Here is a 15,955-nt window from a genome sequence, read left to right as displayed (position 1 = left end):
ATTCACTAGAAGAACTGAATTCAGGTGCTGATGGGTCGCATGTCAGTGGTCCGTGGAGAAGACCAAGTATAGAGTGTTAGATCCCGAAATTTAACTCATTAGAAAATTAAGTTTGACAAGAGTGATCGGATTAATTGCAATTTAATTCCAATTTTGCGAAAAACGAACGAATAAAACGCTTAAAAATGTCCGGTATTATATCGTTAACATCGCGGCGCCTTCCGCGTAATGTTCTCAATTTGGGCATGCAAGCGGCTCGCAGCCAAGAAGTAAGTCTTAATGGAGTACGTAAAGTGCAATAAAAAATATTCGCATGGAGAAGGGGAACGTGAATATACATTCCGGTTGACACACTTTAAAGTTCACACCTTAAAATATAGTGTAGTAGAAGTGACTGTCATAAACCATTTCACGGGCAAAATTATTATGTAATTTGAAAAACGAAAAAATACTGAAGAAAATCTTATGTGAAGTGGATACACGACTCTTAGTGTTTTCTGTGGTGCTCTTGTGAAAGCAATTATGAATCATTCACGTGATGTGAGATGTTTCATGCACTACTTCCGCATCTCTGGAATAGAAATTGGTGTGTGAATTTTTGGACCCAATGTAAAACCATTGGTCTAAAAGTGTTGTGCAATCAACAGATTTTTTGTGTGTTAGTTTCTTGGTTCTTTTGTCATATCTTCGTCATTACAAAATAATAGCAAGCATTTAAGCTTCTTCTTCTATATGTGGCATGATGCCTTTATCTCATTTTACAGGTTAATACTGCCAATGCAGTGCGTCAGTATGCCAGGTTAGCTTCCAGACAAGCTCAACTCTTGTCCCAGATGGGTATGAGTGAAACACAAGCCACTGTCAGTGCCTGCAGGTTAGTGTGATGTCACTTGTGAGCTCGGCGCTGCTTGCATTTCCGTTGTTTTAATGCCAATTTATGTTTATTTTCTTCATTGCAGACCCCTGGTTGCCAGCCAATGTTTCCATACTAGTGTTAACTTATGGCAAATGGAAACTGTAAAGGTACCACCATTTGCTGATTCCGTTTCTGAGGGTGATGTGAAGTAAGTGTGAATTATTTTTTAAAAAAAAATTTAATTTAGTTGTGAGTCTCCACAATATTTTTGTGGATGTATTGGGCTTGTCTATATTTTTACGATTGTCAAGGTCTTTTTTTTTTTAAATAGGTCATTACTTTAACAAGTTAAAAGCTTTGCCAGGTTTTGTATTGTTATTGTTTTTTTTTTTTTTTTTTTTTTTTTAACAAATGCGGGTTTTGCAAATACAATTGAAATGTCGTTGTACGTAAAGAGAAATATTTGAAAAACGAAATCTGGCTTAATTCTAAACAAAAATTTAAATGCCAGCATTAAAATAAAAAAATGCCTATATACAAACAAATGTAAATTGATCTTATAGAATTTCTCTTCTGTACTGAACTTTCAAATCTCCTTGACTTTAAATTATTGAAATTTAGGAAAAATTGAATCGTTTCAATAACTTATTAGATTTTTTCAATTTAGAAGTTTTTATTTTGAAAGTGAATAGTGGTTCACTTTAAAAATAACATTTTTCAACATTTTTTCAATCACTAAATTTTCAATGCCAGATATATACTCTTATATTTCCTTATATGAAAAAAATTAAAATATTATATGTAACCCAGGTTCTGTGGAAGGCAAACTAATCCTAAGTCATTGTGATAGTCAAGCTTTGTATATCCATCCACTAATTAATCTTAGGCTAATCTTCGAAAATAGCTGTATTAACATATGTAGACAGTTTGGTGGCTTACAATTTTTGTACATATTCTTATCTTAGGTCCATCGGACAGTATTTAGTTATAAAGTTCCAAGAAATTGTTATACCTTGCTTCTAATAACAAAAAAAATTTGAGGGAAGCATATATGTTGCTTCATGAGCGTCTATGATGAACTACTTTCATTCGACTTTTCTCGAATTAATTATTAGGTATGGTCTCCCTATATTCAACGACTCCAGCATATCAATTCTTTAGAGCTTGTAATAAAAATAATCCGATTTCAAAGATTTTTATTATAATATTTACATATCGATAGCTCCATAAAAATTTTTTCTACAAAAAAATTGTATTTACTTTTTATTGTCTCTAAAATTTTAAGAATTTTATTCAAGTTCTCCCTTTCCTTGTATAGTAATAAAACATCGAGTTAGCCCTTTTTATATTAAGCCATGTGCTCACTATTAGCTTACAGTCTATTTAGGTCCATAGTCTGATTTAACTCTCAAATAAATCGAAGTCTTTGTTTGAATTTTTGTGTCATATTTATGAGATGATATTCATTACACACAAAAAAATTTTTTCTGATTCAATCACGAAATTAATTGATCCAATTAATTTTTAAATTGAAATGTCTTCATTTAAAGAAATGGTAGTATCAATCAGTATCAATTAAACAATTAATTGATGCAACTAAAACATTAATTTAATGTCAATTAAAAAATTAATTGACACTATTAATTTTTGTGATTGATTTTTGTTTCAATTAAAAAATTTGTTGAACCAATTAAATTTTTAATTGAATATTTTTTTAAAACACATTTAAAATGCTAATTGGAAAAATTTTCGTGAATTATTTTCTGTTTATGCACGAATTTGCTTCACATCGTAGGAGTCTGTTATCATCCCAGTTTATGGTATTCGAATCATACCAATTATTGTTATTACTTAGTGAAAGGAGAAGCGGATATATATTTTACAACTTTTGTTGATGTTAATATAGCTTTTAAATGTTTGCCAGTGAAACCTTGCTATTTATCGAACTCGACACCTTCAACCAGAGAGTATTAAGAAAACAAGGGGACGAAAATTTCTCTTCTACAAAAACAACAAATGTCAACCGTATAGATGTCGCACAATGCCTGCAGCTTAGGTATAACCGACGTTGTGGTCGAAGCGCTGTTTTGATAAATTCTTTATTAAGGCATCGGCAGTTATAATTTTAAATTGTCTGCCAAAAAATTTAATAGAATGAAAAGATTTATATAAAAGAACATTTGTTATTACAAAGTAGGTTCTAAATCATATTTTTCTTACGTTTCATTAAGCCGGCATAGAACTGAACTGGGTGACGCCGACGCGAACTGTATGATATTTGAGAGAAGCGTCGACAAAAACTGCATGATATTAGAGAAATTTTCCTCATGATTCCACCTACTGACTGACGCAGTTTCGCTTGACAGTTTCGTTCTCTTGTTTTCTTAATAGTTTCTGCTTCAACATTCAAAACTAAGTGATTCCCTCTATGCTAACAAAAGCTTTTAAATGTTACTGTTTAGGCATCCGATTTTCTCGAAATATAGATTGTGAATATTATATATGACCTACGGGAGCTACCGTGGTAGAATCATTAGCATGCCCACCTAGTATAAAAATGATCGTGGGTTCAGTCCATTTTTCGACCGACCACCAAAATTTTTTTCAGCGTTGATTTACCTCAGTAATGCTGGTGACATTTTAGAGTGTTCCAAAGTTTCTCTAAGTAATTTAATCGTAATGGTAAACGCCATTCGGACTCGGCTACAGGGAGGAAAACCTAACCTAAAAAAACTGAAAAAACTATAGTCCTCAAGTAAACAAAAACCCTGACCGAAAAATCAGAAAAAAAATTAAAATCAATTACTATATATTATTAATTTATAAAATTAATTAATTAATTTTAAATAATTTAATTTTTAAAAATCAATGTTTTTTTCAATGAATTTTTCATTTGATTCCTTTTTCACGTCGTTTTTGTTCTACTATATAATAATATTTAACCTTACCGCTTCGAATTTTAAAAACATTAAAAAACTAAATTCTCTCCATTATAAAAAGTAAATATAGAACAAAAGTAAATAGCAATTGTAGAATATGATTATAATATTTGAAGTGTATAAATAAAACTTTTTTCATTTGTTAATATTATCTAAATTGTCATAAGCTTTATGTTATAATGAATATCAATCAATAAATGCCACTCAATTCACTCAAATGAAAATGATGGACTATTGACAAATATGTTTTGATGCAAACGACAAAGTCAAATAATTTGAAGGGCCAAAGATGATATTGGATTAACCATTTTTCTCAATCGGACATGACTAGATTTTGATCGAATTTTTAAAATTTGTCATATAATTATAATTGATAGTTATCACCTATTAAACATTTAACAATTTTCATTAAATTTTTAAATTTTTCATTACATAAAGATAAACGCCTAATACAAAGACAGATTTTGTTGTTTTTCTTAAGGGTAGAAAATTATTTCCCATATTCTTATATCGGATATAATTTCGTTTATCCCGATAAAAGAAATATTGTAGAAAATATAGCCATGCAAATCATATGGTTAACAAAGTTGTCGCTAGAGGAATTTCAAATTATACCCATAACCTTACATACATTCTCTTTCCACCAACTATTAAATTACAATCTTTAACCTCCTTTGTTTATTGCGTATTTGATACTATTACCAGTTTACATTTTATCGTTATCTTCACTATGGTATCTACATACTCACATTGACGATCTTAAAACATACATTGTTGTAGTGTTTTTTTTTATCATTTACACTCATTCGCTTTGAACGCTTTTGATATGCTTTTTTTTTGCAAAAAATCTGCAACCATGTCATAGTTTAGATTATTCATAAAATACCCTCTAATCTTTAATTATGATTTATAATAATTCGTGGCAGTTTTGTTTATAGTTCACAGTAGTAGGTGTATGGCAAAAGTAATAAAAAAACTAGATAAGGCTATCGATAAGAATTTAAGCAAAAGAGGGGTTTGGTTAACGCGCCATAGAAAATTAAACAGTAAAATAGAAAACGTTTCTTCATATAATTTCTTTTTTTCACGCTTTACATATTGTAATTTTGGTTGTTTATTGATAGGAAAATCGCTGCCTTTTAATTAAAATGCAACATTCTAATTTCGAATTTCTTTTTTTTTCTTCGCCCCACATCTTTACAGATTCACAGTAAAAGTTGGTGACTATGTTAAGGCCGATCAAAACGTCATGGAAATTGAAACCGACAAGACTACCGTTGGTGTACCAGCTCCTTTTGGTGGTATTGTGCGTAAAATTCTTGTAAGCGATGGTGACACCGTTAAAGCCGGTCAACCCTTGTTTGAATTGGAGAAGGCAGAAGGTGGTGCTGCTGCCGCCTCTGCTCCAGCTGCCGAAGCTCCTAAACCAGCTGCTGCTGCTCCTCCACCACCACCCCCACCTCCATCACAACCAAAACCAGCTGCACCTAAACCAGCCGCAGCTGCAGCTCCACCACCACCACGTCCTACTCCTCCACCACCAGTCAGACCACCACCAGCTGGTCAAATTCCAGTTGCTAGCATACGTCCCACACCAGCACCCCAAGTGAAAGTACCACCAGCTGATTATTCGCGTCAAATCACTGGTACACGTACAGAACAACGTGTCAAAATGAATCGTATGCGTCAAAAGATTGCTGCACGTTTGAAGGAGGCTCAAAATGTTAACGCCATGTTGACCACATTCAATGAAATCGACATGAGGTGAGTTTTTCAATTAATTCTTTCAGTGAAATGTCTTCAATCACGGAAATGATAATATCACAGTTTTAATTGGTCATACAAATATATGTGATTAAAAAATTAATTGATTTAATTTGAAAAATTCAAATAATTTTTTATTGATTCTATTAAATTGTTTGTTGTTTAATTGATTGTAATATAAATTAATCATTTAATTGATTCAATCAAAATTTTAATTGATGCCGATTGGAAAACACAATCAGTTTTTTTAATAGATCAATTAATTAATTAGTTAAACTTTTTAATTAAATCAAAATTGAATAAGTTGAATTTTGTCATCGACATCTATTTATTTTTTAATTAAATTCTTAATTGGAACAATTAATTAAAAAAAATCTCACATTTTCTTTACTAACTTTGTGTTCTTAGTTTGATTAAAATATGGATTATTTTTTTTAAATTAAAACGTAACTATTTTCAATCAATTTCTTGATTGACTTTGTGTTTTTATTTTGATTAAAAACTCGATTCTATCAATAATTTTTTTTATTAAAATTAATTGTATCAATTAATTCTTTTATTGAAAAAGTTATCAGCTTCAATTAACTCTTTAGTTGGAAATATTTTGGTGATATTTTTTTATGTGTAGAATCGGCAAAGATGACACCGTTTCAAAATACTCCATTCAAAATACCTATCGATTTTTATATATTTCTTATATTTCTCTCATTTTATTTTCTTTAGTGGTGCTATGGAATTCCGTAAAGCAAATTTGGAAGCTTTCCAAAAGAAATATGGCATTAAAATTGGTTTTATGTCCATTTTCACCAAAGCTGCTGCCTATGCTTTGCAAGATCAACCCGTCGTCAATGCGGTTATTGATGAAGCTGTAAGTATTGCCATTTATTTATATTTGTATAAGGAAGTCAGCAAAAATCTAGAACCTTACAATATAGGCCCATTATTTTATTTTTTTTCCAATAATAAAGTCTGGGTATTAGTGGTAACATTCAAGGTAATTTACTAAACAAACTTTCCAAATTTTGGCACTAGATGGACATTTAGTCTATAGAAATTTTAGGTACCAAATATAGATAAAAGCTGAATTTCCTTATTAGCACATTTTACTCAACTATTGATAACTTGTTTGTAATATAGTTTATTGTCCCGTTGGTCTTATTATATTACTGTGTGAAATAAATGAAATATTTCACTTACTTGAGTATTCAGAAGCTGAGATTTCCTTTTCAAAACGCTCAATAATAATTATAATATAAAATCGTGCATTTGGCTATAAATTGCTTGTTTCAATATCAGGCTATTATGCAAAATATCAGCTGTGTATTTTTTACTCATAAACTGAAATACAAAAGTCGGATTATATGGGTCCCACATACAACTTTTTCCCAATTTTACTTCCAAACTTCGCAACACCTGTTGACCCCATTTTGCTTCGGTTCTTGATCCATAAACTGCAATCATGTAGACCGGGCATTACTTATTGCCTTATTAAAAGTTTTCTTCAGCAGATTCTTCTTCAAAACTCAAAAAGTTTTCTGTACTTTGGCATTTAAAAAATCCAACAATTTGAAAATTCGGCTTATTCCCCATTTCCTAACATTAGCTTCCTCATTTTGATTACAATTATTACATATTGCAATCAACAGTTAGTAACTTGTTGAAAATAAGTTACCTACTCAAAAGAAGAATCAAATATACATGCACACTATTCAGGCACCTTGTTATTCATATGTATATCTTTCAGTGTCCATTTTATCTATATCTAAACATATGTATAAATAGGTTATATCATTCTTTTATAATTTGATAACTTTATCTATAGAATAGCATCATAAAGTTTATCACATTTTGCATATGCAAACCACACCGTGTACCCTGAACCCTATTTCTTTACAATTGGTGACTGGCATATGAAAAAAAAAAATGTCTTCGTTGACAATTAATACGTAACAATTTGCAAAATATACTTCTATGTTTTTATACATTTCACAAAATATGACGATTTGTTCTCCTTTGATTTGTGAAATTCCTTATCAATATTTTTTTCGTCTCCAAGACGCTAAGTCTCACCAGTCTGCTCACTGATTGTCGACGTCATTGATTTTCCATATTCCCGGTACACAAGTGTTTTGTTTATTTCTTTTTTTCTCCTATCACTACGATCACGATGGTTCTACCTTGTGTGGTATATATGTTGACTTGATTATTCTGTTCTTTTCTATTAAAATACCCTAATCGGCGTGTCGTAATGAGCAAATCAAATAATTTTTGTATTTGTTTAGATGGGCGTGTTTTTGTTATACCACCATCGGGCATTTGTCGGCATTTAGAAGATCATGTGTGAGTGAGTGTATATGAGTTCTTGTTGTAGACATGGAAAAATATACTCTATATTTTTAGAATAACAAAACTTTTTGGAAACCATATGAATTTCAATTCGTATAGAATTCATTGCTAATTCATATAGTTAACATACTCATATTCTTAGTAATTTGATAAGAAATCATACAGAAGTCAATGATGGGGAATAGGCTAGGTTTTTATAGGATGGATAACATTTATGTCTCTCATACCAAAAATCATGTCTTCACTTGTAGTCTCTGCTGATCATGAGGTTAGATTAGGTTAGGTATAGTGGTGGCCGGATATTTCAGTCTCATTTAGGCTATTCAATCCATTGTGATACCACAGTGCTGAACTTCTCTCTTATCACTGATTGCTGCCCGATTCTTAAAAGACAAGGGACCTCCTTCTTATAGCCGAGGCCGAACGGCGTTTCACATTGGAGTGACCCAGTTAGAGAAAGCTTGAAACACTTAGAAATGTTACCAGCATTACTGAGAGGGTATAATCCACCGCTGAAAAAATTTTTTGGTGTTTGTTCGAAACTGGGGTTGAAACCACGACCATGTGTATGCTAACGTTATAATAATCAGCTCCCTATGCTGATTATTATTAGGTTTTTTTTTTACACTGTAAATCACAGTAAACTTATTGGCGCTAGGGATGTAATCAGGATTTGGCTAGGAAAGTTAGAAAGTCGACTTTTTCAACTTTTGAAAAAATATACTTTTCGAATTTTGCACTATTTGAAAATTTAGAAAGTTGTCTTTCAAGATTCCGATTTAAAAAAATGGTATTGTAACTTTACAACTTAAATTCTGACTTAACATTTGGAAATGTCGATTTTTCGACGTTTATAAAATTTGGAAACTTCGACTTTCCCACATTTTAAAATTTAGAAAAGTCGATTCTTCGGCTTTTCAGAAAGTCGACTTTTTTTAAAAAATTGGAAAAGTCTACTTTTCGAATTTTCCACTTTTGAAAAATTTAGAAAGTCGTCTTTTCAAGTTTCCAATTTTGTGAAAAATGGAATTTTAACTTTATGACTTAAATTTTGACTTAAAATTTGGAAAAGTAGACTTTTCGGCTTTTCCAAAATTTGGAAAATTTATTTCGTGATTTTTTTTTAATTTGTTTAAGATAAAAGTAGTTAACCTTTTTATCCAATATCGACCTTTTGATTTTATCGTTAAAAGTCGATAAGCCAATTTTGTCAAAATTTTCTATAGAAATAAAATTTTGTTAAAATTTTCTATAGAAATAAAATTTTGACAAAATTTTCTATAAAACAAAAAATTGTCAAAAATGTTTATAGAAATAAAATGTTGTCAAAATTTTCTATAGAAAAAAATGCAAAAAAAAATTTTTTTTGTTTGGTAAAATTTTCTCCAAATTTTGGTAGATTATTTTTGACCCGAGTGGCAACCGTGGATGAGTTGCGGCTATAGTGATCTGGCAAGTAGATTTGGCTGATCAAGCAAGAATGTGGCCCTTGATTACAGATGGGCACACGTCAGCAACGCTGCTAACAATCACTGATAGGTATGCATTTGGGGGGCTAAAATCGCTGTTGGGTCGGAATCCGACCACCTATGTGGAATATATTGTGTCTATTCTGGTATGCTGGATTGAGGTATTGTGTTATTTGATGCTCTTAGAAGTAGGTACATGAAGGAAAATTGTTAGTTTTTGAGAGCTGTAGGGCGTGTATTTTATCTGATCGACTTAAATTTTGACTTAAAATTTGGAAAAGTCGACTATTCGGCTTTTCCGAAATTTATTTCTTGATTTTTTTAATTTGTTTGAGATATAAGGAGTTACCCTTTTTATACAATATCGACCTTTTGAATTTTTCGTTAAAAGTCGATAAGCCAATTCTGGTCAATGTGGTCGTTTGGTCAATTTTCAAAAATATCAAAAGTCGACCAATGAAACTTGAAGATTATAAAAACTCGACCTAGACATTTGATTTTGAGCGCCTAAAGACGCAGTCGTTATTGTAGCAGCTTGGATATCCTATAACCAATTATAATGTTTATGACAAAGTTTTCGATAGAAATAAAATTTTGTCAAAATTTTCTATAGAAATAAAATTTTGTCAAAATTTTCTATAGAAATAAAATTTTGACAAAATTTTCTATAAAACAAAAAATTGTCAACATTTTTATAGAAATAAAATTTTGTCAAAATTTTCTATAGAAAAAAATATTGCAAAATAATTTTTGTTTGGTAAAATTTTCTCCGAATTTTGGTAGATTATTTTTGGCCCGAGTGGCAACAGTGGATGGGATGTGGCTATAGTGATCTGGTAGTGAGGCAAGTAGATTTGGCTGATCAAGTACGAATGTGGCCTTGATTACAGATGGGACACACGTCAGCTACGCTGCTAACAATCACTGATATGTTAGGTATGTATTTGGGGGGCTAAAATTGCCTGATCTTAGTTGGGTCGGAATCCGACCACCTATGTGGAATTTATTATGTCTATTCTGGTATGCTGGATTGAGGTATTGTGTTATTTGATCCTCTTGGAATTAGGTACATGAAGGAAAATTGTTAGTTTTTGAAAGCTGTAGAGGCGTGTATTTTATCTGATCATTTCAATATAGGACATAAAAAACATTTAAAATTCACATCTAAACATTCTTCAAAATCGAACTATATATAAACTGATGTGGGAGGTATTTTCTTTATTTCCCTATATTTTTTGAATGTTTATCCATTTATTTTATGACAATTGTTTTTAATCCCTCTTTCTAATATTTCCAGGAAATCGTATACCGCGATTATGTCGATATTTCTGTAGCTGTGGCTACACCCAAGGGTTTGGTTGTTCCTGTTATCCGTAATGTAGAGGGCATGAACTATGCTGACATTGAAATTGCCATGGCTGCTTTGGGTGAAAAGGCACGCAAGGGTGCTATTGCTGTTGAAGATATGGATGGCGGTACCTTTACCATTAGCAATGGTGGTGTATTTGGTTCCCTTATGGGTACACCTATCATTAATCCACCACAAAGTGCTATTTTGGGTATGCATGGTATCTTTGAGAGGCCAGTCGCCGTAAAAGGACAGGTATTTATACAAAAAGCAAATTTATATTTATTTATTTAAATTTATTTATATCTCTATTTACAAACTCTAATTAAAATTTGTTTTTTGTCTCTATTCTAGGTTGTCATTCGACCCATGATGTATGTTGCTCTTACATACGATCACCGATTGATTGATGGTCGTGAGGCTGTTATGTTCTTGCGTAAAATTAAGGCTGCCGTTGAAGATCCTAGAATTATCTTAGCTGGCTTGTAAAGAAACAAAGAAACAAACAAAAAAAACTTCTTGATCTTCTCTTTTAGACCAAGTTAATAAAGGCAATTTTCAAAACCACAAGGCCACGTAGCTTAAACGAATTCCACAGGATTTCTTGAATTTCACCCAACATCGGATTTAGACAAATCTATACAGTTTTTATTTAATAGATAAAGAGGAAGAATAAAAACGTTCTACAACATTGTTGAAAAACGTATCTTTTGACGTATCTGATAACACAACTCCCTCCTTTATTTCATCGCTATCTTTTGATTTTTATGTTTGTGTAATGATTTATTTTATTTATTAAAAAACAACACAAAGAAATACATAAAGATATTTATATCTTTGAAATATTTAAAAAAGAAATTTCAATATTTTGTTTTAATTTTTATTTTGTAGCTAGCACTTAAATAAATGAGCACAAATATTTTTATAATATTTAATTATTATTATGATATTAAACAAAAAAATACATAAATTCTTTGATAATCAGTTCCGACTAATGCATCGAATTTGTCTTTCTTAATTCGATAACGATATGCGACATTATATACCTGGATATTAGAAAAAATTCCGTCAAATATGGATTCGGATTCTGTAAACGTTTTTTATGAATTTTAATATTGTACGTCGATTTATAAGCCAGAAAACGGCTACCACGAAAGGTATCAATAATCAGTATATTTTTCAAATTAAGACAAAATAGCAAAAAAATGTTTGCTGATAGCATTTAGGGATATTAGAGGGCAGGGAACTACAATAAATACTTAAAATACTTTGGGTGACATTTTAAATTAAAACAAAAAAACCTATTGTTTTTCCTATTGTTAGACCATGAAGTGCACAAATAAAACTGCAAACACGGACTGCTGTTTTTAGCAGACTTTGAGTGTAACTATGTAATAATTTCAATTTTATGGTTATGTATTAATTTTCCCTATGTTATGAATGTATTGCACCAATTGATTTTCCCTATTTTATGATTTAATTCCTACAATGAATTAATTATATCTAGATTGTATAGAAATCAATTGGATTTGAACTTAGAATGCACTTGCCCATTTAGTTACGGTCAATTTAAATTGTTATGTATTTTTGGTGTTTAACAAAACAACTATGATCACATATGCCAGTATTAACGGAATTTTCAATATGGATAGTAAGTTTTTTTCTATAGTAATATTTTTGGCATCGATTCATCTATCGAAAGCATGGGTAAGTTGTGAAAATATACATACATATATAAAATAATATAAAATTATATAGTTTAGTTTGGAGATGCACCAGTCGGGATTTTTTTTTTGTTAAATCAGACGAAATCTTCTAATGGATTTTTGATGATATATCAAATCGAGATTTGGGTGTTGACCAATAACCACTAATCATAGTTCAATGTTATAACGGAAAAAATGGAAAATGTATGTTTTCCAAGAGTTGAAAGTCTAATTCAAAGATAATTTTTCAAAAATTGAATAATAGACGTTTTTCCAACACCCACAGAAGCTAAAATACATAGTAAACTTTGTCTTGTATTTTTTAACACGATTTCAAGAATATTAGAGGACTGCAATAAAAACATTTTTGGTTTTCAAAAATCCGTAGGAGTCCTAACAATTTTAATTTCTGTAGAAAACTTTGTCAAAATTTTATTTCTAAAGAAAAATTTAGTCAACATTTTATTTCTATAGAAAATTTTGTCAACATTTTATTTCTATAGAAAATTTTGTCAAAATTTTATTTCTATAGAAAATTTTATCAAAATTTTATTTCTTACATGTTAGCCTGATACCGAAACAGGCAATTGACGTCCAAATGCATTATATCTAATTATACAATTATTATTCGAGCTTTATGGACAGATATAGATTAAAGCTCGAATAATAATTGTATAATTAGATAAAATTTTATTTCTATAGAAAATGTTGTCAAAATTTTATTTCTATAGAAAATTTTTTAAAAATTGTATTTTTATAGAAAATTTTGTTAAAATTTTACCTTTATAGAAAATCTTGTCAAAATTTTATTTTTATAGAAAATTTTGTTAAAATTTTACCTTTATAGCAAATTTTGTCAAAATTTTATTTCTATAGAAAATTTTGTCAAAATTTTATTTGTATAGAAAATTTTGCCAAAATTTTATTTCTATATAAAGTTTTATCAAACTTTTATTTCTATGGAAATTTTTGTCAAAATTTTATTTTTATCGAAAAATTTGTCACAATGTTATTTCTATAGAAAATTTTGTCAAAATTTTATTTCTATAGAAATTTTTGTCAACATTTTATTTCTATAGAAAATTTTGTCATAATTTTATTTCTATAGAAAATTTTATTTCTATATGAAATTTTGTCAAAATTTTATTTCTATATAAAATTTTATTTTGGCAAAATTTTCAGGATTTTATTTCTATAGAAAATTTTATTTCTATATGAAATTTTGTCAAAATTTTATTTCTATAGAAAATTTTGTCAAAATTTTATTTCTATAGAAAATTTTTCCCAAATTTTATTTCTATAGAAAATGTTTTAAAAATTTTATTTCTATAGAAAGTTTAGTCAAAATTTTATTTCTATAGAAAATTTTGTCAAAGTTTTATTTGTATATAAAATTTTGTCAAAATGTTATTTCTATAGAAAATTTTGCCAACATTTTATTTCTATAGAAAATTTTGTCAAAATTTTATTTGTATAGAATATTTTGTCAAAATTTTATTTTTATCGAAAATTTTGTCAAAATAATATTTCTATAGAAAATTTTGTCAAAATTTTATTTCTATGGAAATTTTTGTCAAAATTTTATTTTTATCGAAAATTTTGTCAAAATGTTATTTCTATAGAAAATTTTGTCAAAATTTTATTTCTATAGAATATTTTGTCAAAATTTTATTTCTATTGAGAATTTTTTCAAAATTTTATTTCTATAGTAAATTTTATCAAAATTTTATTTCTATAGAAAATTTTGTTAAAATTTTATTTCTATAGAAGATTTTGTCAAAATTTTATTTCTATAGAAAATTTTGTCAAAATTTTATTTCTATAGAAAATTTTGTCATAATTTTATTTCTATAGAAAATTTTATTTCTATATGAAATTTTGTCAAAATTTTATTTCTATAGAAAATGTTGTCAAAATTTTATTTCTATAGAAAATTTTGTCAAAATTTTATCTCTATATAAAGTTTTGTCAAACTTGTATTTCTATGGAAATTTTTGTCAAAATTTTATTGTTATCGAAAATTTTGTCAAAATGTTATTTCTATAGAAAATTTTGTCAAAATTTTATTTCTATGGAAATTTTTGTCAAAATTTTATTTCTATAGAAAATGTTGTCAAAATTTTATTTCTATAGAAAATTTTGTCAAAATTTTATTTCTATAGAAGATTTTGTCAAAATTTTATTTCTATAGAAAATTTTGTCAAAATTTTATTTCTATAGAAAATTTTGTCATAATTTTATTTCTATAGAAAATTTTATTTCTATATGAAATTTTGTCAAAATTTTATTTTTGTAAAAAATTTTGTCGCAATTTTATTTCTATAGAAAATTTTGTCAAAATTGTATTTCTATAGAAAATTGTGTCAAAATTTTATTGTATAGAAAATTTTGTCAAAATTTTATTTCTATAGAAAACTTTGTCAAACTTTTATTTCTATGGAAATTTTATTTCTATAGATAACTTGGTCAAAATATATTGTCTATATTAAATTTTGTTAAAATTTTATTTCCATCGAAAATTTGGTAAAAATGTTATTTCAATAGCAAATTTTGTCAAAATTTTATTTCTATAGAGAATTTTGTCAATATTTTATTTCTATAGCAAATTTTGTCAAAATTTTATTTCTATAGAGAATTTGTGAAGTACCTCTTAGTTGGAGGGGAATAATTTGCAAAATTTACCAAAGCATCAACAATTTTACCAATCTACCAAACAGTAAAAAATCTACTATTTTTGGCAAAATTCTGCCAACTGTGGCAACCGTGTTCTGATATTAAGAAATCGCTGACATGTTTCTGTTACACGAAAAAATTTTGGCTGCTGAAAAACAATAGTCGGTGATTGTTATTATTAGCAGATTTTTTCCATTAGTATATGTTAGGAAACTACATTTGCTGTTATTTACAGGTTTTTTTCTATGAGTGTAAAATATCGTTAAGGAGAGAACATTTTTTTTAACTGAATATGTAATATATTTTCATTTGCAGCGTCCATTTTATTTTACTTTCGAAAAACTTGATTACACCAAAGATTCACAATTCTTGGGTTTTCTTCGTCGATTTATAAGTAAGAAAACGGCTACCACGAAAGGTATCAATAATCAGAATATTTTTCAAATTAAGACAAAATAGCAAAACATAAATTTTTTCTGATTGCATTTAAGGATATTAGACGGCAGAAAACTACAATAACTTCTTGAAATACTTTGGCTGACATTTTAAATTAAAAAAAATACTTATTGTTTTTCGCTAGATCATGAAGTGCACAAATAAAACTGCAAACACGGACTGCTGTTTTTAGCAGACTGCTGTTTTTAGCAGACTTTGAGTGTAACTATGTAATAAATTAAATTTTATGGTTATGTATTAATTTTCCCTATGTTATGAATTTATTGCACCAATTGATTTTTCCTATTTTATGATTTAATTCCTACAATGAATTAATTATATCTAGATTGTATCGAAATCAATTGGATTTGAATGCACTTGTCCATTTAGTTACGGTCAATTTAAATTGTTATGTATTT

General features: G+C 28.7%; 1 protein-coding gene across 1 annotated transcript; it reads left to right on the top strand.

Moving 5' to 3' along the window:
- On the top strand, positions 1-11,580 carry LOC142220501 (dihydrolipoyllysine-residue succinyltransferase component of 2-oxoglutarate dehydrogenase complex, mitochondrial). The gene is made up of 7 exons (XM_075289680.1): positions 1-269; positions 765-874; positions 960-1,064; positions 4,999-5,559; positions 6,283-6,427; positions 10,672-10,977; positions 11,077-11,580. The coding sequence occupies exons 1-7, from the start codon at positions 186-188 to the stop codon at positions 11,209-11,211; spliced, it is 1,446 nt and encodes a 481-aa protein (XP_075145795.1). The 5' UTR covers positions 1-185; the 3' UTR covers positions 11,212-11,580.
- Positions 11,581-15,955: the final 4,375 nt, after the last annotated feature.

The sequence above is a fragment of the Haematobia irritans genome, chromosome 1 (assembly GCF_050003625.1).
Source record: "Haematobia irritans isolate KBUSLIRL chromosome 1, ASM5000362v1, whole genome shotgun sequence".
Taxonomy (NCBI): Eukaryota; Metazoa; Arthropoda; class Insecta; order Diptera; family Muscidae; genus Haematobia; species Haematobia irritans.
Note: the sequence above shows the minus strand (reverse complement) of the source record. Positions and strands in the feature narration are given on the sequence as shown.

Excerpts from the sequence above, each read along its gene's own strand:
- LOC142220501 (XM_075289680.1), top strand. The coding sequence starts at position 186 with ATGTCCGGTATTATATCGTTAACATCGCGGCGCCTTCCGCGTAATGTT. Across the intron at positions 1,065-4,998 it reads GTTTCTGAGGGTGATGTGAA|ATTCACAGTAAAAGTTGGTG; the intron begins GTAAGTGTGAAT and ends ACATCTTTACAG. Across the intron at positions 6,428-10,671 it reads ATGCGGTTATTGATGAAGCT|GAAATCGTATACCGCGATTA; the intron begins GTAAGTATTGCC and ends TAATATTTCCAG.